At 37.8% G+C, this 24,242-nt stretch overlaps 1 protein-coding gene across 1 annotated transcript; it reads left to right on the forward strand.

Annotated features, from left to right (window-relative positions):
* Nucleotides 1–1,344: 1,344 nt before the first annotated feature.
* EFHB (EF-hand domain family member B) lies at nucleotides 1,345–18,438 on the forward strand (the record flags this gene model as incomplete). The annotated part of the gene is made up of 13 exons (XM_082329423.1): nucleotides 1,345–1,410; nucleotides 1,733–1,795; nucleotides 2,695–2,838; nucleotides 4,675–4,855; nucleotides 5,467–5,577; nucleotides 7,533–7,662; nucleotides 8,035–8,118; nucleotides 11,323–11,390; nucleotides 12,801–12,955; nucleotides 13,760–13,967; nucleotides 14,352–14,558; nucleotides 15,088–15,269; nucleotides 18,274–18,438. The coding sequence occupies 13 exons, from the start codon at nucleotides 1,345–1,347 to the stop codon at nucleotides 18,436–18,438; spliced, it is 1,764 nt and encodes a 587-aa protein (XP_082185549.1).
* Between the last annotated feature and the right edge of the window lie 5,804 nt (nucleotides 18,439–24,242).

Here is a 24,242-nt window from a genome sequence, read left to right on the forward strand (position 1 = left end):
CGGAGCACTCTAAGTAACAACAATTATGATTGAAGGAAATATAAATGAACTGAACGCGTCCCAAGTGGTAATGGATGTTCTATATTTGCAGCGTTGTACAGGCATGTCTACAGCAGAAAAACACACCTACTTTTGAAAAGTGGCAATGGCCACAGCTAGGTAATAGCTGAAGGTAACCTATGTTACCTGGAGAAGATTAAGCTACGTTCACATGTGCTAGAAGCTAGCTGATCATAGTGCTGACACGTACTGTCGATGCCTCTGACAGCCGGAGCAGGTAGTCAGGCACCCCTACCGCCCGGTGGCCTGGGCATCAGAGAGCCATCGCTGCCTGAGCCTCTCACCTTCCATTTGTAGGAAAGGGTCCTGGGAATTCAGTTTTAATTTAGCTTCCTTCATTTTAAATCCTTATCAAACAAATGTTAGAGCCGAGAATAAAATGGCAACAGCTGGTAATGTTTGTTAATTAATTACGGTTAAGGTCTGTATGTTTGTCTAAAATTGGTTTTGCCACCATAGGACTATAGAGAATGGAGCAGGATGTGATTAAATTTAGATGTTTTGCTGGGAAGAAGGGGAGAGTTTACTAAATGTCACCTGAGAGTAAAAGTCTTTGTAAGAGCTGAGGGGGCTTTTAAACAGTGGCGAACCTTGTTCAGTCTCACCCACGCTGCTTTTCTGAAATAATCCGCATCTGTTTCTAAAAGGCGAATACAGTGGTTGAGATATACGATGTGTTGATTCATTTACGACAAACAGTAAGAGCATTCATGTGTCCTGATATGGGTAGTGCTGACAGGCTTCTCTCACCCACCTCTGTGCTGTTGCACAGATGGGAGTTGCCATTTTCTCTAGAGGAACAGTCTCAGTATAAAATATTTTGTTAATATGTTTATACACAACAACATTTGTGAAAGGGGCTGTATTTTTTATTAGGACAATTAATATTTAAAGTTTGAGCAGACTTTCGACCATGTAAGACCTTTCAACCCAAAGAAGACTCAACCCGCCTGTCTGAAAGCTGGTTGGTTTTCAAGGGCTTTAATAATTGGCCTAAGAAACATACTATTGTGGTGGGTGCTGGGTGTGAGGGAGATGGCGGGAGGGTGGTGCGTGCTGGGCGTGAGGGAGATGGCGGGAGGGCGGTGGGTGCTGGGTGTGAGGGAGATGGCGGGAGGGCGGCGGGCGGCGGGTGCGAGGGAGATGGCGGCAGGGCTGTGAGGGACGGCCGCGCTGCCCGCCCCGCACGAGCGCTCCCGTCGCTGCCTCCAGGGAGCGCGGTGGCGCCGGCCGCCGCCGTTACCGAGGGAGCGGGGTAAACGGCCGCCGCGGCTCCGTGCCGCCATGACAGGGCAGCTGCGGCCCGTCTACGAGGGACAGTTCACCGACAGGTTTCCCGAGCTGTCGGCCGTGAGTGCCTGCGCCGAGGGGTTTCCCCGTTGCCGCGGAGCCGGCCGCCCGCCCGCTCTCTGCGCTTTTTGGGGCCGGGGTCCCGCCGTGGGCTGAGGGAAGAGGCTGGGGGAGGGGCAGCGTGTGGGGCGGGCAGGCGCATCTCGATGCCGTCCCTCCTCTCTCCCCCCAAAAATGCGTGTGGCCCCTTTTTTTCCCCCTTTTATCAAAACGGGGACAATTAGACAACATCTCGTTCAAGGTGTCAGGTCCCAATTTGACGAGTGGTGCTTATGAGTACTATGGGTTGGGTTATGCCTCATTTTTTGATTGTATTGTTTAGGCTGGAAAGTTGCTTCCCACTGGTGATACGGCTGCGAGTTGCCTCACTGAGGTTTTACCCAGGGTGAGTTGGTTTTTCACACACTCCTTGTCAAACTTTTCAATAATTTCCCATTAGTGATTGTGCTTTGAGACAGGCCCTGAAAAAAAAAAAAGAAAATCAGTGAAACCTTCATCATTTTTTCTACATCCTGTCTCATTAGAAACTACTACTTCTTTTTCGATGTTAGTTTTTGTCAGATGGGATCATAGAGAATAGCTGGTAGGATTGTAAAACACTTGTGGCAGTTCTTTTTCACTCAGCATGTTTTACAAAATTCACCATGCCTGCTTAGATGGGACTACATAGAATAGTTTTAGACAGTTTTTCTTCAGTAATACAATTATAGTGATTATTATTAGGAATTATTATTACTTCTGATGGAGGTCCTCCTTCTTTATCAAGGATGCCTCTCAGAATTGGGCTTCCCACTGGCCCCATGCCCCTGAAGAGTCAGAGGGTACCGAGACACAAACGGATCCCTTAAATAGCAGCTCTCCCTTTAAATGGATAATTAAAAAAACCCCAGAACTGTAGTTAAAATAATTTCTGAAGTTGCTTCATTGATGGTGGAATCGTTGTGAATCAGGTTAAAGGTTTCTGAAGTTGATAAATGTAACATCTACTTTTCATGAAGTATACATGAAGAAGCTGTTATCCATCTTAAGGATGGAACCACATAGTTGAATCTTCGCAACTCTCTCGTTACTTCTGTTGCTGGTTTGATAAAATTTAGGCTGGGCTATGTTGACCTTATGCTCAGAATATCAGCATCTGCAGGAGCGTACGCATGTGTAACAACCCTAAAATGTTTTGTCCTTACCTCTGTGGAATCACACCGAAATGGCTGCAATATATTTTCTTTTCATTACTATTTTGTGAATATCTGGTGTAAAATTGTTTTTGCTTTGCCTTATATATAGCCCATTACTCCAACTACTGTGAGAAAGTTTCGAAAAACAACAAATCCAGCTCCTGGTGCTGAAAGAATATTCTACGGCAGAGCAGATGATCCTGACATTGCAGCTCACTTGACACATGGCATAGAGTCACGTTCTTCACTCAGTGTAAGAATGTGACTTGTTTACTTTTGTTTAAGAATGGACCGCTTAAGAATGTCCTTAATAAGAGCAACTGATTTCTTCCTAGTCAGGGATAAAGGTACCTAGCTGAGTGATTTACACTGCGGCGTTTCACCGCTGTTGTGGATTATCTGAATTCTGAGGTCAATTCATAGGATTTAATTAGCATGATTGAAATAGGAAAACACTTGGAAGTTCAGTGACTTTTATCTTATCAGTGACTTAACTTTTGCAATGACTACTGAATTATTCATTTCATTTCAACATTTAAGTTAATGAACAGTCTTCTACCCAAAAATTTTGCTGCTTTCTTCTTTACTGATTGCAGAGGTAAAACCTGTTGAGCTCTTAGCAAGAGACCTGCTATCTGAGAACGTGCTTATAGTTCAGTGTAATTATTGTGTATTCTTTCTTACCTTTGGGTTGAAACTGATTTCATTAGCTAAAAAGTGATGTTTTTGATATGTGAGACTATTTTGTGTGTATTCTTTACTTCAGAAATTATTTTTGTAATCTGTAATCAGACAACTGAAGAGATCATTGGTAGTTTTATCACATAATTATTGTTCAAATCTCTAAAAATAACGGTTGTGTTAGTGAAATACACTTTTATGATGCATTTCATCAGCTGGGCTTGTAAATTAATAGTTTTCCATTTTACAAATGAAGAAGTTGAGGCAAAGAGGAGTTCAGGTCTCAAAAATAAGTCTTCAAATTGAAACACATAAGTCCCAAAAATAGAGGATGTTGAGTAGGACATTTATTAGGTGTATCCACAATGAAAAAAAATCAGGTTCTTGGTGTCCCTCCTCAGAAGTTTTATGTTGAATGGATTGATTTGTTTAGCCTGTACTGTCTGTTGAAGACTGTTTCACTTTGCATTATTAATTAAATATTAACTGGAGGGAACATTGGAATCTTAGTGAGTTCTCTAAGCATGGTTTTGAATCAATTGTATTTGCTACTACTTTTTTCCATATTTCTTTATATAACATTCAACAAGAGTCTAATAATAAACCCTCTCTAGAGTCCCCATTACTTTGATGGGTAGCCTGAAAAATCAAATTATTTGGGAAGATCAAAATACACTGTTTTCACATATTTCAAACTTTTTTTTTTTGAGATTCCCCCCCCCCCCCCCCGAAGTTGACCTAATTTTACAAGTAACTTCTGTTGACCCACGCCCAGTGTGTACACTGAGGAAAAAATGTTGTCCAACCTAGTGCTAAGCTTTGAAAACCCTGCTGAAGTAATTTCTGTTGGTATGTCGTTTTAGGATGAAATATTAGTGTATATCTTTAAATATTATTGTTAAATTCTGCATTGGCAAAATTGGGAGAAGCTGTTTAGAGAATAGATAGCCTTAACTGCTAGACAATAGATGTTTTTAATCATAAGCACCAGGAGACTTCATTCCAAAGATGTTATAACTATAATCGTTTTCACACTTAAGTTTTGGTGATAGTATAATTTGTCTGTAGTTTCTAATATATGCTAAGAACAGAAAGGCCGCAGTCTGAAATTTTATAAATTAACAGGTGGAAAAACTTGCATAAAAAGAAAAAGTTCTGTCTCACAATATGTATTTTATTTAGCTGGAGATTTAGCATAGCAATGATTATTAGTGGCCTTCCCTCAAAATACAGTTTTGTTTTGCAACTTGGTAGATAAAATTATGTCAGTGTAATCATATAAGATCTCATTAGAACACTTATGATCAAACTTTTGTTCGTGTGTGTGTGAGGGGGTAGCTATATTGATGTGTGAATGATTAAAATTTGCTGGTTTTCCTGCCTCTTGTGTTGTTTGTGATGTTTTTAGGCAGCTTCATTGATAAATCCACTTCCTAAAACTAATTTTCAACAAAAAATACAAGACAAAAAAGAAGCAATCTACTTTAGTAATCGTCAAGCACCCTTGGGCAGATCACATGATCATTCTTCTATGTTACCTAAGGGCTTGGATATAATTAATACTACATTTGGAACAAAAGTCATCCAAGGTAGGAAAATTTAGTAGTAAAACATATTTCTTCTGAATACAAGATAATCTGCAATTTAGTATCTAGCACATATTCTATACTTTCAACAATTCCAGCTTAATAGAAAAGTGGTTATAACAGTTGTTGAAAGGCATAAAAATGTACTAGTATTTTTCAGTTACAATGAAGAAACAAGCAACTGAGAACATTTGGTAACTAGTAGGGCTTTGGCTGTGTTCCAGATCTGTCTTTGTAGATTTCAGTGAAGACCTGTTTAGGTAGCTGACAATTTACCTTCCTTTTCCCAGCTATTCTAATGGATCTAATAAAAGATATTACCTTGACCTGTGAATCTTTCCTCCATAGATGGGAGCAAATTACATGCGTGTTGACCATGTAGCTCTCTTGCAACAGTTATGTTCATCTCAGTTTCTGTGATTTTTTTTTCCCTAGTCCCATGTCATTATGCTGTAAGATTCCTATAGATTGACTAGAAATGTGGTAAGAAGTATTATTCTTCCACAGTATTAGCATCTTCTCTAACAAGATATTGTTTAAAATTAAGAACCAACAAAACAAAACACCCATCTCCCTTGCCTTCCCCAACCATATGTTTATTCCTTACTTTCAAGATGTATCAGCTGGAGAGCTTATAAATCCACCAAAAACTTTTGAGGAAGTGGATAAAGAATCCAGAGAAGGACATGATCTGTACATTGTGTCACACAATGATTATTATGTGGGTAAGTTCAAAGGCTGATAAGAAACCACATAGAAGTTCTAATATAAATAAAGGTAATTGTGTCTTCAACACATACTGTATGCTATTTTATTACTTTTTACTACTGTATTAATATAAATTCTTTTTAAAAGTAATGATGTGAAAAAAATACTTACATGCAACCGAGAGAGCATGATGTGTTTCTAGAACTGTAGATCACTTTGTGGTGGGTGTATTAGACGGCGTAAGAACTTAACGAAGGAGTTGGAAGCCTGATTTCTGTTGGGTGCTATTTGAAAAGCAAAGTATTTCCAGGAAACTAGAAACTCATAGATGCCCTGGTTGCTTATTGAGTTTGGCGTTGTTTATGCCACTGAGAGCAATCTCAGGCTTAAAGCCACAGACTGTGAACCCAACCCATTTCAGTACTTTCACCGCTGGTTCCTCTCTTTTATCAGGATCCAAACAGAACTTCAGGGCAGCTAGGCTTTTTGATAGGGAGCTCAGCATCAGGCTCTGGTTACAAGCAGTTTCAGGCTGCTGATTGGCTCTCTGGAATGCCGGTTCCTCAGCCTACAGCATCCTGCCTGTGAGTCTGTCCCACAGCCTCTGTCTCTGCCCTTCCAGTGGGCTGGTGCCTGCACTGCTTCAGCCTCTGGGGACTGTACTTGTATGAAGTGGTCTGCTCAGGGATGGTTACCGTTTATCTCGTAGGTCTGCACAGGAACAGAGTGACAAATAGCATTCTGAAATGCAGTACGTGTATTACTTTTGCAGCCACTTCCATTTTTCCCAGTTCCATCATTTCCACAGGCTGAGAGACTTACATTGCTGCTCTATAAGATTAGTAGTATTATCCTAAAATTGGCCATTGCGCTAGTACCAACAGTTTTGTAGGTGTAGGCCAAACATGCAAGAAACTGCAATAAAGATATTTCAGTCATAATAATATAAATTTTACATGGAGGCAGTTACATAGAAGTGAAATTATAGTACTGTGTTCTCTCACTGAGAAATTCTACTACAAGTACTATTGGTATGCATTGGCCAAACTTGTAATTTTATTTCCCCTCTTCCCCACCTTTATTGGGTGTTTTGGTGGAATCATTCATTATCTGTTTCTGTCTCCTTTGTAACTTCCAACCACAAGATCAGGGAGAGGCCAAACGGCAAAAAAAAAGAAGGTCAACTATGTGCCCCAGTTTTGAACAATAACATAAAAATTCCATGCTGCCATACAGCCAGAGGAAGCCCTTATTAGAAAGCATGCAGTGAGTAATATTTTTTGAAAGTTGTAATTGCCATTCTTTTCAAAAGGTGATTGAAAAGAGCTTGAAGAAACAGAATGGCTTTTTTTTTCTGTGACAAGAAATGTGCTTGCAGCTCACTTACGTAGAGTACTTATGTGATATTCTTGTATGTGAAACTTCTTTTTATAGGCAAGACTGGATTGATAGATTCATGAACAAGTAGGGTAATATCTTGTTTACAGTGAAGTCAGTGGCAAAATTTCCATTGAAGTCAGCATAGCAAGAGTATATCTGAACGTGCGGCACCTCAAAAACATTTTTTTCCTTTTAGCACTTTTTTAACAAATAGTAAATTAAATGGTACACGTCTCTGCTCAGGTGCAGAAATTATAAAGTGATTTGTTTGCATGACCCTAACTACTTAGGTATTTTTTCATTAATTCTGTTGGCTTGTCTTTAGTCAGACATAAAAGGACATCCAACTATTTTATCACTGAAGCAGTTTTTGCGTTTTATTTTGCCTTTTATCTTCACTTTTGACAATGAGATTATTCCTAACTACTTAATAAACATGGGGAATGTAAATTAGCTATCTTTAATTCAACAGAACTGTTAATTAGTTATTTGCTTTTGTTTCTTTATTGTTTTGTCTTAAGAGTGAAGATACTTAGTACATTTTTCTTCCTGAGGTGTTTTATACAGGTTGTAATGCTTACTTTTTCCACAGGGGAAGCAATAAATAGGAAGTATGACTCGCCAAACTTCAGCAAGTCTTTTGTTTATGGAATAGAAACCCCTCACTTTAAAGATGGGCGAAATGTATCCAAATCCTTAAATTGGCTCTATGATCTGCAATCGTAAGTCGCAATGATTAAACTAGTTAATTAGTGGTGTGAGTTCTCAAGAAAAGTCTTCATATTTTAAGATCATTTTACATCTCACAATCCCATCCTTAGCTACATTGAACTGAATAGAAAATGCAAGGAGTAATTTTCAGAGTAGTTTATCTAAATCAGTTCTACCATAGTATGAGTACTTGGCATGACTTTAGCATTACGTAAAGACATCTTTGTTTTTAAAAGCAAGATTTTTCAATTACTAAATTTGTGTTTGTCTTGCAGAGGAGTTGCTGTATCCTTCTAACATATAATAATATTTTTTAATATTATTGAAAAATTGTTGAAAATTGTTAAACAAATATGTGTGAGAACTATTTGCATGATTTGTAGGAAGAGAGCAGCAAAAATTGTATCAAAGCGAAGTGATGATTTCAAGGAAAAATTTCAGCCTCAGCTTGGAAAAGTCCTTGATCCGTAAGTAAGCAAAGATACCTTCTAAGAGCAAAATTCACTCGCATTTGCCAAGTCTCCAATATCTTTTTCTGTCTTGGGTAAAAATTATAGCTGTGTGCTCAATGCGTCCACTGCAGTACTCAGCTGCAGAAAGGGACTTTCTGCTTGCCCTACTTAGACTGATAGTATGCAGGTTACTAATGAGGCCTGTATTGTATCTATGTGGTGAAATTAAGTCTTACTTTTTAAATGGTCTATATCTGAATTGATCAGATTTGCACCAAGCAAATTACAAGCACACTGTAACACTTCATTTCTTTTTTCCTGTCTTTTGCACTTAGGAAGGTTTGATAGAACTGAAATGTCTCACCTATTGTTTGGGGATTTGACCATTTCACTTACTCTGACACTCTGACGCCCCTCTACAAGAAGGGTCGGAAGGAGGATCCGGGGAACTACAGGCCTGTCAGCCTGACCTCAGTGCCGGGGAAGGTCATGGAACAAATCATCTTGAGTGCCATTACGCGGCACGTGCGGGACAACCGGGGGATCAGGCTCAGCCAGCATGGGTTTATGAAAGGGAGGTCCTGCTTCACTAACCTGGTCTCCTTCTATGACAAGGTGACCTGCTTAGTGGATGAGGGGAAGGCTGTGGATGGTGTCTACCTGGACTGTAGTAAGGCCTTTGACACTGTCTCCCATAGCATTCTCCTGGAGAAGCTGGCTGCTCATGGCTTGGATGGGTGCAGTCTGCGCTGGATTAAAAACTGGCTGGACGGCCGAGCCCAGAGAGTGGTGGTAGATGTAGTCAAATCCAGTTGGCAGCCGGTGTGTTCCTCAGGGCTCCGTACTGGGCCAGTTCTGTTTAATGTCTTTATCAGTGATCTGGACGAGGGGATCGAGTGCACCCTCAGTAAGTTTGCAGATGACACCATGTTGGGTGGAAGTGTCGATCTGCGGGAGGGTAGGAAGGCCCTACAGAGGGACCTGGACAGGCTGGACCGATGGGCTGGGGCCAACTGTATGAGATTCAACAAGGCTAAGGGCCGAGTCCTGCACTTTGGTCACAACAACCCCATGCAACGCTACAGGCTGGGGGAGGAGTGGCTGGAGAGCTGCCTGGCAGAAAAGGACCTGGGGGTGTTGGTTGACAGCCGCCTGAACATGAGCCAGCAGTGTGCTCAGGTGGCCAAGTGGGCCAATGGCATCCTGGCTTGTATCAGGAATAGTGTGGCCAGCAGGACCAGGGAGGTGATAGTGCCCCTGTACTTGTCACTGGTGAGGCCGCACCTTGAGTACTGTGTTCAGTTTTGGGCCCCTCACTACAAGAAGGACACTGAGGTGCTGGAGCGTGTCCAGAGGAGGGCAATGAAGTTGGTGAAGGGTCTAGAGCACAAGTCTTATGAGGAGTGGCTGAGGGAGCTGGGGTTGTTTAGTCTGGAGAAGAGGAGGCTGAGGGGAGACCTTATCGCTCTCTACAACTACCTGAAAGGAGGTTGTAGCGAGGTGGGGGTCGGTCTCTTCTCCCAAGTAACAAGGAACAAGAGGAAACGGCCTCAAGCTGCGCCAGGGGAGATTTAGATTAGACATTAGGAAAAACTTCTTCACCGAAAGGGTGGTCACGCATTGGAACAGGCTACCCTGGGAAGTCGTTGAGTCTCCATCCCTGGAGGTATTTAAAGGACAGATAGACGTGGTGCTCGAGGACATGGTATAGTGATGGACTTGGCAGTGATAGTTTAATGGTTGGACTCAATGATCTTAAGGGTCTTTTCCAACCTTAACGATTGTATGATTCTATGATTCTGTTTTTGGTGATCTTTGTTACATCACCTGTATTCTCACTTTATTATTTCCTTGGAAAAGGACATGGAACTAAATTGTGTTATTAACTAGCAGCATGTATCAATCTCAGTCAAATCATTACAATGCTTCATAAACCTCAGGTGGTCTGGAACAGCTTTTTAATTTTACAGAACAGTGCTTATGAAGACCTACAGTAATCCTAAGGTACTGTGGTCAGGATCCAGCTGTGCTACAAATCTAGGGTTCCTGAATGTATACAAAGACTGTCTTTGCAGATGCTTGAGATTTCTGCAAAATTTTATCTGAAGACTCACAAACAACATTATTTACTTGGGTAGCAAAATTTAATTTTAAGCTCAGGATCACAGCCTTGAGTGACTCTGGAGAACTATGCCTATAGTAGCTGTAAGGAGTGAACACAAGTGTGAGCCAGTTTCTCCTCTCCCCTTCACTGTGTCCTAGCTTACTGTGAAGTAGACCTGGAGTGTGAGCAATATAAGGCAGTATGATGTGTCAGGGAATATGGGTTGCAGTGCAAGCTCAAACCCAGCACTAATATTACGAGACAGATACAAACTAACCGAATTTTATTTAGTGAATTTTACACCATCCATATGCTATGTGTAATATGAAAATGATAAAAGAAAAATACACATAGTAGTTTTTAGATTACAGTGCTTCCATCTCTGTGTGCGTTTTTTTGTTTTTTTTGTATTTTGGAAGAAAGCATTGAGTCTCTTTTCAATTTTGGTGGAGATTTCTGATCCATGTAATAGTTTTAATTGTTAAATATAGAGGTAAAATGAACATTGCATCTTTTTCAAATTAAGAAATAAACAAATGGTTCTTTGATGTCACCAAAGGCATCTTAATTTTCTGGTAAATAGAACTGGGCCAAGTTTTCCAGGTGGATATTGGCTTGGTTGCTGGTTTTGATAGACACAAAATTACATATGAAAAAGCATGTGAGATGTGATTCAATTTTTCCACTTTAGCCAAAAATAATCTATTTGGAAACATTATTTCAGTTGGAGATCTGGTTTGTCCTAAACATTCCTATTATTTGACTAGTATGTTATAAGGAGCTTTCTCACCCATTTCTGTCATTGTCTTAGAAAAAAAATATTTTAGCATGGAATGTTTTTCCTTTTAATGAGTATAAATATTCAAAAAGTTAATGTTTACATTCGGTTGTGTTATATTATGAACAGCAAATGTTCTAAACAGGTTTGTAAAGGGATGCTTTTCTGGAACGGCAACTTTGAAGCAAAGTACTGATAAACACATTTCAGGTGAACTATGTGTATCGTCACTAATTATATAACACATGATCACTTTTTCTTTTACTAATAGCGTAGGGTTTATTTTGGCTATTAAAAAACTATTTGACAATTAACAAAGAAATGTGCTTATTGACAGTATAGCAGAAACTTTGAATGTTCTCCCAGGCCATACATTTGGAATGTTACTCCGTCCAGATGAATATGGTAAGTTCAGAGGCAGAATAAAATATTACCTTGTTGACAAAACTATGCTGAAGCAATTACTGTTGGTTGTGTACTATATAATTTTCCTAAAATCTTAGAGGCAAGGTACAAAAATTTAACAGTAACACTAAATTTTTGGAGGGAAAATTTGAGAAGAATTGAAATTGCTAGTGGAAAAAAAATGAATGTCAGAAATAAAGAAATTCTAGGTTTTGGATGTTCATGTGGGGGTGGTTTGTTTGTTTTGTTCTTTTAAAGCCTCTGTATCTGAATGTAAACAAGATGGGAAATGGCAGAAAACTTATACTGACATCTAAGTGACAAAATGAAAAAGGCTATTTAAATCAATTATGTGTCTGTCTTCTGAATGATTTTTCCAGCACTTCTATAAAAAGATTAAAAATAATAAGCCATAAATAAGAATAATGAGAAGGTTTTGAAAATAGCAGAGAGACAGAAAACAGATTGAAAATAAAAAATTACTGTTTCATTATGACAAAATTTTGAAAACTAGTCAACTCAAATAGTCGATGTTGGGGTTGATGGTGTTTTAATATTATGTTTAATGACTAGGGAATATGGTGAACAGTTAGGCAGCAAAAAATGTAAGTGGCTCAAAGTTATTTAACTAGTCAAGACCATGTTCAAATTCTGCATAAGCTTTTATACATGCTTTACTATGTAGCGTAATAAAGCTGAATATTTTAAATGTGTAGGTATGCTTGTCCTATAGGGAACAGCAGAAGGAACTGAACAAAAAAAGTCATTATTAACAAGTAGAAAATAATGCATGTACATTGCTGTTAGAAGGTGAGCTACTCCTGTTTGTTATTGGACTCTGAATGAACTTCTTGCACTCTAGAAAGTGACCTTGGTGTCCTGGGGACTCGATGAACACTGTAGCTCAGTGTGCCAGTGTTTAAAAATACTAATAAAGTTAGGATACATAGAAAATGGGAAGAGTAACACAAAAATAGTACATTGTCTTTCTAGAAATCAGTGGTATATAATTATCTGAAATATTACATTGACTTTTCCATTGGTTCTTGTAAGTATCCTGAAATATGACAGACTGCAAGTGATAGATTAATAATATATGTTCTTTTGCTCTCAACTATCTGGACATCAAGTATCTCTTACTGCTCTCAGAAGCTTTTGGAAGCGGTGGATGAATTTGTGAAGCTATATTAAGATGTTTCAAAATTTTTGATATTAACTGCATGTGAGTAGAGAAATCATCATATGGACCATTTGATCTTTTAATGAAATGGCTGTATCAGATGCTCAGCAGTGCTGAAAATCAACATCTCAAAACTGAAATTCTCCTTTTCCTTAAGACTGTAAGCCATTTTTTAAAATGTCTGTTTTCTGTATATGCACAACTAATTGAGGAAGTGTTTATTTTTATAGGAGTTGGTGATCTTCTTCACGGCCGGGTTCCATGTGAGTTCCTCTGTGGTAGAGACAAAGAGAGAGCTCTCCTGGCTGCAGCTCGGCAAAGTTTGAAGAAAGCGAACTATGAGAATTTTGACATGTTACTAGAAGCATTCAGGCATTATGATAAGGTTAGTGCTTTGAAAAAAAATAAATGTAAAGGAGTGTGTGACATTAGTGCTCCTGTGCTATGGAGATACAGACATGAAGAAACACAAGCATAGCAAGGCAAATATAGATGAAGACTATAAAGACAAGGTAACTTCATAGTTATTGTATGTTTAATATACTGTGATATGCTATGGAATTAAACAACAGTATTTGGAGCCTTTCAAATCAGTATTTGGAGTATCCAGGTTAACAGCAAGCAAGGGATTTGTGAGCAGTAATAATCTTAGCATTTTTTTGCTCTTTAAAATTTGGTATTCCTTCTTAAAAGAAATACGGTTGAAGGGATTATGTTCATATTTTCTTCCAAGCCGTACTTTTTGACTGAGTCACCAAGCATCAGAATTTCATATCTTTTCTTTTTTTCTCTCTGGAAAAAAATTATAATTGACATTTCATATCTAACATTAATTGTAATGTATACAGAATGATTGATGCCTTACTTTCAAAAGAAACGTTGGCTTTGCCTCAACATTTATGATTAGATTGTTATCTTGTCACAATACCCTGTCACACTGACTTTCTTTTAATCTCAAATCACTGTATTACTTAAATTGAAAATTATTTATTGACACTTTTATATTTAGATTTTTAATTTTGAAATTACTCAGGGTTTCTTTTTGTACTCAGCAATGTTACTCTTCTGAAATGGTGTGCCTGGTGCTCTCTCTCTCTCTGTTTATATAAACACGTACGTGTATGTGTTCCTTTTGGTGGAGCCTTTTTATAATGGCTGTTATAACAACTGTTTCATTTTATTGTAATAGAACGGTGATGGAATGATAGACAAGGATGACCTGCGAAAGTCCTGTTTTCAGCTTAATCTGAATCTAGATGATGAGCTCCTGGATTCCCTGTTTGACTATTGTGATTGGGATAAAGATGGTCTGATTAACTATGTGGAGTTTGCAAACTTTCTGAACTGGAAAGACAAAATGGCTGTTAAAGAGTTTGAAGAAAAAATAATTGCAAAAGGTAGATGACTTAATACCAGGAAACTGTGGAGGTGATCTTTTTCTTACAACAGCTACTGAAAGGACATTGCTGGTCTCGACTAGCTGCTCCTTTAGAAGGGTGGGATTTAGAGAGTGCATTTTGTCCTTGTCTGCCACCAGCAGAGCCTCAGATACAAATGTATTTCAGAACCTTGTAGTTCTGTGCTGCATGTTGACAATGTCCCATAAATCAGGAGAAAGTAAAAAATCGTTATCAGATATGCAGATTAATTATCTTATGTTATCTGTTTTATAATTTTTCAAGGATTTTTTTTTTCAAGGATTTTTTCAAGGATGTTTTTTACCTCTTGGTCTATAATGTACTGATAATAAATCCTGGCTGTACCATAACTTTTGTTTATAGGGAAAGAACTAGATGCTCCTGTTCTGCCTGAAGACACAAAGACAAATGATGAGCCACTGCTGAAGCAGGAAGATCTTGTGTTAAAAGAACTGGGAAGCTCAGAAAAGACACCAAAACCACTTACAAGAGCAACAGATCATGCATGTGCAAATTATCAAACAACTTCTTCTCAGTATAATGCTGTAGTAGGTGGTCTCCCAACAACCTGTAAGTACCATGGACCGTACTTCTCACTTCTGAGCATTATTTGAGACAAAATCAGGAACAAGTTTAAAAAGTATTGCTACAGGTTCTACTAATGTACAGTAGTGAATTAATTTATCTAAATTTGTCTAGGATTGTGCCTTGGAAGTTGGCATGGCTTGGATGTTTGGCATGGTTAATCCATTCAAAACATGAAAGTTAACCTAGATGTCTTTGAGAAATTATACTAGTAATTTTAGGAGAACAATATCTTCTTGGAATCACCTAAAAATGTTTTTAGCTGGAAGTACTGAATAAGTACTAGAATATTACTGCAAGATTTCCTGTTGTCATGCTTCATGACGTAGCTGAAGCTAGGAATTCTAAAAAATCTGAAAAAAAAAAAAGAGGAATAAAATGATGTAAATTCTTATTGAACTTATGTAAGACGAAGTGTCAAATTTGTTCTCATTTCATACAAAATGTTTTCTCCTCCGTGGCCCTATCTTTATATACAGCCTTTTCCATTCTACCTGGTGATTGATTTCCACAGGTTATCCAGTGTGTGGTGTTCCAACCATTCGTTCAGACATTCCTGCTCCTCAAATTCGCCGCATCAGTGACAGAACTAATTATGGTGATGAGGCCAATGCTTATGCATTATTGTTCCCTTCTGTCTTCAGTCAAAAGGGAGTCTATGAAAGTGACTTTTTTAAAACAAGACCAAAGGCAGAGGTATAGTGCATTTCTTCAAAATATTCTTCCAAGATAAATGTACCTCTAGCCTTGTGGGAGTGGAAAGTCATATTATCAAATAAACAGGTTGTAAAATTCATTGTTGCAACATTACCATCTTTCTTTACATCCATTCAACTGTCTGAAAAATCTATACTCTTCACATTCAAAATTATTCATAAAGGTGGTAGATATTAATTTTATTGAGATCTGACTTCAGTAAGTAATGTAAGTAAGTACGTCAGGTTGTTGCTACTCACGTGCTCAAATGTTGTGTTGAACGAGGGTTGGTAATTAATCTAGGGCTTAAGAGTCTGTGACTCATTATTTCTGCAATGTGAGAAGAGCAGAGCAGTTGTGAAATTTCCGTCCTCAGACATATTCAAATTTCTGAGCAAGGTCCCAAGCAACATGGATTAATGATAAAGTTAGCCCTGCTTTGATTATGTAGTTGGATGGATGGCCTCCAGAGATCTCTTCCAACCTGAGTTATTCTATGAGTAGATGTCTTCAAAAGCCCCACAAAAGGATTTTTACAGGTGTGTAAAACTAGTTTCTGTCACAGAGGGGTGTTCGGTGGAAAATTTTACTCAAGGTGTCTCCTCAAACTTGCAGGTTTTGTTAATGGCAAATTCAGCAACCTGCTTGAATATACCTTTTAAGTGTTCTGCTGAGTCAGGGTCATAGGCTCAGATCTACAAAGGACTTGTACAGTGATAGAGGATATAGGGAGTCATACACCAGTGCGGTGCCATCTCATATTTCTGAACAGAAAGATGGGGTGTGAGACTGTAGGGACTTTCTTGGGGACTCTCTGATTTTTCCATCTGGTATCTCTGGGGGCTGCTACCACTTTGTTATCTCACAGCCCAGAATTCCTTCTACATAAATACTAAAACAACTTTTCTCCTTCTTCAGTATTGTTTACTCTTTTGCTTCTACATTTGTATGCATTTTCTAATGAAAAAATATTAAGGGATAACTTCATTACCTGAAATACAATTTATGAGACAATTGTAATGAAATATCAAATTCCAATCTAAAATGAAAAAAGAAGGCTTGACAACCTCTCTCTTTCTCCTAGTCATTATATTAAATACTCAGTCACATTTGAAAGTGGATCTGGAACTTGAGTATATATTTTACAGAAAAGAATGTTGCTAATTAGTGGCTGAGAATGTAAAAGGTGTGGTGTCATGTTCTATACATAGCCATAAAACGGCTTGTCAGAATGTCGTGTACATGAGCATTTACCATTTTATAATCTAGCTCTGAAGCAGGAAATCCATGCATGCAGAAGATTGCTAACAGTAGATAGAATTCATGCTTCATTGAGAAGTCCATTATACTTGTCAAGCATTAGCTGGAACTCTTCTCTGAAGTTATAATGTGGCCTGAGATGTCATACTTCATTGTAGACTGTACAGGCTATACAGAGTTCAGTAGAGAACTACCTCTGAGTGTGTTAAATCACCCTATACTCAAGAAATGGACTGTTTCAGTGTTTTAGTGGTGGTCTCTAATATATTTTGATACGGAGTATTAACATTTTCAAACATGTAATAGCTAATGAAATTATTACATGAAAGCCCAGAGTCATTTAATACTACCAGTTTTTGTATAGGCCTGTAGAAATGAATGCGAATTCTGACTATAAAGCAGTTTCATAAAGTGTCTCTTCATGTTACAAAAGAATAAAATAGTTCTGGGGTCTGCTGTTTTCTTCACTGGAATTCATCCTAGTCTATTGAAAAGAACAGAAGTTATGTAACTAAGAGTGTGGAATTTATATTCAACATGATCATGTTGATAATAGGTAAGGGTCAGTTTAACCCCATCTGCACACTTGATAGTCTGTGGTTTAGTCAGTGATTATCTTATGGCTGTTGATGAGCCAGGACAGAGTTGTATTTTGATATGGTGAAACTGAGTTATGAGAGCATGTAGTCCTTTATGGTCCTTGCAGTGGTACCCTGTAATGGAATATTGCTTTTAGTTTAACATTTAAATTTCACTAGCTTGTTGAAGACATTAGATCAAATCTGGTTTGTTTTCCTCATGACTAATATTATTGATGTAACTGAAACAACACCTGTGCTTAAAGAAACAAAATTTAGTCCATGTTTTCCTCCTGTAACTTCAGCTGGCATAAACTGTCAGATTTATTGGCTAAGAGGAAGCTGCAGATTTGATGTACTGTGGATCAGGCCTATATTTACACAACAGACAGTTTTAGAGAAAGATGACAAGGTTGATTTGACTGTGTTGAAGGTCTTATTTTATCAGAGCATGCATAAAATCTCCCGAGCATAAATATAACACACGTGCAGACAAACAAGACACAATTGAAGAAGCCAAACGTTTGCTAATACTAGCAAAAGTACAACTCATGTCAGTGTTCTTCTAAAGCCACCTTCCTCTAATGAGTCAACAGGTCAGTGTAATGAGGCATGCAGCAGGAAGCATCCAGGTGAGAAAATATGGAAAAAGAATATTTCTTCTGAATTACTTTGGTGTAAAACTATAGCAAGACCCCAAGTTGATGTGAACCATTTCATTTTAGTCATCTCACCCATTTATCTATACCAATTGAAGATCTTGCGCATAGTATTTTTGCAGTGAAATGCAGACAATAATATAGTTTATGTTGATAACTGCAAACAGTAAAAATAAAATGGATAAACAGGACTTGACTCAGGACTTTTAAAAAACTTTTACTTTTCCCTGAATCTTCTGTGTTTGATTTTTCCAATGTTGAACTTGCATCAACGTTACTTTATTAACTAAAGACGATTTTGTACACCACAGCTTTCGTCCCGATAGGATTCAGATTTCCTTAAAGTGAAACTTCTTTGGTTAAGGATGCAGGATGTGGTTTGTAGTTTTTATTTAAGAGTGGGAAAATATTCTTTTGCAAGTAGAGATTGCTAATATATGTAAAAGCCAGACTGTATAGTTTAAAGAAAATGCTGACCAGAATTACATTAATTGTATTATTTTGTAGATTGCACAAATTCTCCACAACATTGGTGTGAACATTTCAGATGAAAGGTTTGAAGAGATATGGAAGCAAGCCTGTATGAAATATCAGAAGGAAGAGGTTTGTGTAGAAAGCATCAGGAATGTACTGGATGAAATACATGTATCACACACAAAAACCAGTCGGTAATTCTAGTCTTTGGGCATTGCATTTACATTTATTTAAATTGACATCAGTCATAATTCTGATGTTGAATACAACAAACATTTTAAATAAAGTGTGTTTACAGAACTGGAATTCACTGTTTATTGTCTTTCTGAATAGTGGGTTCACCACATGTATATGAATCTTTCTGCTATCATTGCAGTCAGTAGGAACTGATATCCATAGGAATGAAAGAGGATATAGCATGTTTGTGAATGGAATTCAGATATTTATCTTATATTGTTTATTTTATCTTTTAACAATGTTTCTAAGTCTAAATAATAATACTTGGAGCATGGATGCATTTTGCGTTTTTTAATTTATTTTTTTCTCATAAACAGACACTTTTGAAAGTACTTAAGATAAATGTTTCAGATATGCAAGACCTCTTAAGGGTTATTATCATAGAACGGCATCTTGCCTTGTTTCTAATGTTCCATAATTTCTTGTCAACAAAATGGTAGCTAACAGAGATCTGGTTGTGGTAATTTATTTGATATGTTTAAAAATTCGTGCGAGAAAGTGCCTTACAGTAAGATACTAAGGAAACTACAGAGTCATTGGTGTGGAATCTAAAGTGTTGTCATGAAATAGACTCCATAAGAACCGATCGATTAAGAAGTGCAAAAATAAATGCCCAATTTTGTGGCAGAGGGCTCATATTCTTTATGCAAGCTTATGGCTATTAGGCAGTAGTGTTCGGTTTTCACAAGCAGGAAAAAAGAATGGGTATTTAGAGGTGTATGTGCACATTACATAAAAATACAGGCTAGGTAGTCAGAAGAGTTTGGGAGGGCTTTCAGAGAGCTAACTGTTCACCTGTGACCAATGCAGTTTCTTGGGAAGAGGGATCTTCATAAATGAAAAACACTTGAGGATCATATGGAAATCTCAGTGAATATATATGAAGTCCAAAAATAGTGAACAATGGAAAGCAAGTACTACTAAAATCTGGAACTATGAGTTCACTCTTCACGTACAGTACTGAGCTTGGTATAAAACAAATGGAAATTGTTCAGTATTGACAGTGAGAATGATTACTTTTAGACTTTTTCAAATTAATTCAAAAGAAAAATCCTTGCCCAATGTAGTCTTAACATACAGGATTTCAGGAAGGATATCACTTTGTCACCTATCAGTGCTTTAATACCCTAGTAAGATTTGGAGGATTAGATAATGTTGCCAGCCAAAAGTTTTACTGAGTTCTATAATGTAAGTAAAGGTTCTGTATATCTTAAATACTAAGAATGCATGAGTAATGACAGCTTGAAATTTCATTGTAACTCTTCTCTCACTTGGCACTCACGTGATTGCTAAGGGTCCTCTTTTGCCAGCGTTCTAGAAGCTTGTAATTTACTAGCTTGTTATGTGAGAGCCACAAGCCAGACCCTTTTGTACATTATTCTTGTAGCATTAATAGTAGCTGTCTTGCATCAAGTAGAAAGAATTTGCTTTCTGGTATCTCCAGGGAGCAGATGGTGGAAATGCTGCGTTATGAAGGCAGCTTCTTTCCTGCTGTGAAAGTAAGTTGTTCTGCGCCGTTGTTTCCTTGCCTTCCCATCCTTCTGGAACTCTGTGCATGCACTGGGAAGCAGGCAGGAAAGCAGATTGTGACTGTCCCATGTGAAATCACGACAGAAAGATGAAAGTACTGCTAATTTCAATTGAATTTGTTATGCCAGGATTTCACTACCTCCGGTGAAATTCTCTAAAGCTCCTCTTCTGCTCATATAGGGTGGGAGGGAAGACTACTTTACCTTTGTTGCAGTATGCTTCCAAAAGCATCGGACAGTATTACTTAAAAAAAAAATACAGTGTTTTTCTCCTTCAATAGAAAATTTTAGACAAAAGATTTAAGCTCACTTCAGGGAAAAATAAAAAAAAAATCAGATCTGTGTGTGTATATATATTTATAAAAATATATAAAAGAGACCTGTTGTGTTTGTGCAGCAGCTGAAAATTCTGTGTACCCTATTTTTTGAACCTAGTGTAAGGATACCCACTTTCATTCCTCTACTTTCAGTAGAATCTTTCCCTTTGTCAGTGAAATGGAATTAACATTGTTCTTGGACAGTCTGCTAAATAAGTCCGGAATAAAGAAGACTGATAGATCATGGTTTAGTTTTTTGCCAGTATGTTTCTAACCACAGACTAAATGTTTCCTTTTGAGTTTGGGTTCTAAATGAACTGGAAGTGGTGTTCACCTAAACTTACCTCTTCTGAAGCCTTAAAGGATTAATCACTGAACAGAGCTGTCAATTCTACTAGTAGGTGCTTGTTTTTCATCACGATATACGTATGAGGCCTCTGAAAGATTTAATGGCTGTGACACAGACAGTTACTTCTGTGGAGTTTCTCAGTCTCTTTGTTTTCTTTTGTTAAATGCTTTATGCATACAGAGTCTTGGTGCAGATTTTTGTATTTCGTTTCTGTTTGACTTCCCAACATGTATGAATTCAATGACATATTGATAGGCTTTAGAGCTGCAAGTTGCGTTCTGTGATTTTTATGTTTCCCGTCCTATATTCCAATTGACAGAAAATAAAAAGTTTGCTTTCTTCTATATTGCAGCGTGATTGCCTTTGTTTAGGTATGGAGTTGATTTAACTAGGACAGCACACTACCTTTCACTAACCTGTGGGCTGTATCCAAGGCAAAGTTTTCCAGAAAGGGTTAGCAAAACGACCTTCACTGTGGCTCAAAAGCCATGCGTTCTAAGAGCAAACATACAGATTTAGCTCCTGAGTTAATTTATTCTGTTAACAGTTATATTACAAAATCACAGAGATTGTAAATATATTGACTGAAACTTTGTGGACAAAACTAGTAAATGGCAAATCCTGACAAAAGTTAAATGTTTTGGTAAAAATCAGTGAGTTCTAGACATTTTGGGCCAAATTTTCTTCATAGAATTTTCATAAAAATAGACACTGGATAAAAGACACAGCGCATTCAGATACTTGTGCACTATTTCTCCATGAATCTCTGTTTCACTACGATTATTCCAAAGAGTAGCATATTTAATAATTATGTGTTTTTAATTGGTTCTGTCAAATGAATTGAACTCCTCTTAAGTTCATCTTAGAGGAGATGTATTGGTTTCCAGGGACAGAGTGGGGAGGTCTTCCTTTCTACAGAGGCAGAGGCTGGGGTTTTCTTCTCCCCAAAAGCTGTGGCAGGGACACTGTCTTTCAATACCTGAAAACACCTACATGTAAAAGATAAGGCTGAAGATTTAAATGTGCAAAAGTATTTGCTATTCATTCTGTATTTCTGGCTCTTAATCTTTAGAATGTGAGTATTAGCACAGATAAGTGTACAGCTAATGACTTATTTGGCAGTGACTTGTGCTATGCAAAGCAGATGTTGGACTTGATTATTCTTTTTACAGTTGTCTAATGGAAAAACTGGTCTGTGCAATGTCTTGTGTTTGAGATGCTGGAAGATCCAGCCCATTGTCTTCCATAGAAATGTACATACAAATAAATGTAGGCCTTGCCTTGATATTATTACTACATAACTGTCTTAAAAAGGTGTTGGTTTTTTTTTTTTTTCAGTAAATTAAAATTACTAAGAATTGCTGGTTTTCAGTGATTTACCTGACTCAAGTAAATTTGCTGGTCCTGGAGCTCATTCTCAGAAGTGAATAGCCAGTTTTGTTTGGTTGGTTGTTTTGGTTTTTAAACAACTGTATGTTTGTATTTGGGTGATAAATAGAATGCTAATAATCCTTTATGCTAAGAAGAGTACTTCAAATGGATGTCTAAGCAGAAAAGGAGGTATTGGGGCAAAATGCCCAGAAATATTATTTAAGTCTTCATCTTGCCAACAGATATGAATAGGTAGGATGTTTTTGGAATGGCTTATGCAGACTAATTAGTTGGTGTTTGCCATTAGGAGGTATTTCTTTGAAAACTGCTTATTTGCATTTGACAGTCTTATCATTGGGCACCATCTGCCTGTGTGGTTTCACCTTGCTGAATGGCCAGAATGCTTCTCTAGCAGATGAGTATGAGTTTAGGCATGCCAAAGAACCACTAAATGCTACATGGTTGAGTAGTTGGGATAGGATCTGTATTTCTTTATTAGTCTTTAAAACTATATTAATTTTGAAAATGCCAACATATATTATGTAAACCTGTAGGAAAGATTTTGGCATCTTTGAGGAGTAATCTGTAAAGGGAAAGGTAGTTAAAACAGTCTTTACTGTGTTCTGATTTGCTAAGATGGGTGCTTGCTGATTTCTACCAAATGTGTGTGGCCTCTCTGAGCAGACTGGAGTAGACAGAGAACTTGTGCATCCTTCGTCCACATTCCTGACTTCCATATGTCAAAACCATGGAAAATGTATATTCCTCGGGACACAAGAATGTGCAGCTGTGTTCTGGAATTGTACTCTAGGAGATTAGGTGGTAAATCCTGTAATACCGAAATAGTAAATCTTTGGTGTGTTCTGCATGTTTTCCAAGCTCAGTCCTCATTCCAGTGCCTAGGTGTAAATGAAAATGGCAAAACCAAGACCTAATCTGAAAAAAAGAGAAAGGCCTGGGTATCACTGACAGATTTTATTCATGTGGCTCCTGTGAAGTATCTCTTCCTCTAATAATGGGGATCGTGTTCTGCATCTTAAAAACAAAATAGTCTTGCGTGTGGTGTATACTTACTAGATAAGTTCTACTGCACAATCAGATCAAAAGCAGCCAGAGTAGCTTAAGAACACATACTTCTAGAAATAGCTTTTCTGTAAGCCTTGAAATTTTCTGCAGATTCTAGAAAATGTCAAGTATTTCTGTGAATCTGAGGTGGAACAAAGGACTGAAATAAGAGCAGAAGGGTTTCCAAGTGGTACCTGTTAATTATGAGGTGATTTTGTTTTCCCAGCAGTTTTCAACAGATAATAAGGAGAGTCATATGCAATCCCGTAGGAATACTTTACTAAAAGTGTGTCCCCCCAGTGAGCGACAAGCCTGAATGCATAACAGAATTAGGGCTATTTTTTTGCTAGTGAGCAGTGAATATAACATAAAAATGTAAAGAGTATCTGTAGAGGGCAGCCCAAAGGTTCTGTCTAGCCCAGCATCCCATCTGATGGTGGTCACAAACATGGTTAGGGAGAAGCAGCAGGTCAGGGCAAACATTATGATGTTTCTTCCTAGCAGTCTCCCAGTGCTTCAACCACTTGAACTTCAAGTGGTTGAAAGGAAGGAAGGACCTTTCTGAAAAGCTCATATTTTCCCTATATTCGGTGATCTTAAACACATTTCTCTTCGTGAACTTACCCAGTCTGTGCTTGAAACTTTGTGATACTCTAGCCTCTGCAACATCTTTTGGCAAGGAGTTCCATAGCTTTAGGAATACGCCGAACAGAAAAACTAGCTCCTTTGGTTGTTTTCAATCTTCTTTCTGATGGCTTAATATGATGTAAATAATTACTCTGTTTGAAGAAACAACAGACAAATTAATTTCTAGATGCTGTCAGTGATACAGATATTTATAGACCTTTGTCACATCCCTCTTAAGTCCTGGCCAGGGACTGCTTGCCGAGCTATTGCCTGTATAGAAATTATTCCAAAATATTCTTTCGGCATGTTAACTCTTCTCTGAAGTTTTTCTGATTCTGCAGCACATTTTCTGAGATACAGTGAACATGGATTTAAAAGTGGCAGACAGGAGCTTTTTCTGTGTTGTCAGTTTATTTCCCATAATAACAGTATTAGGAATGATTACTATATTTCAAACATGGAGGCAGGGGTAGTTTCAAAGATGTTTTGTACAATTATAGGGCAGCT

The sequence above is a fragment of the Platalea leucorodia genome (assembly GCF_965183815.1).
Source record: "Platalea leucorodia genome assembly, chromosome: 1".
NCBI lineage: Eukaryota > Metazoa > Chordata > Aves > Pelecaniformes > Threskiornithidae > Platalea > Platalea leucorodia.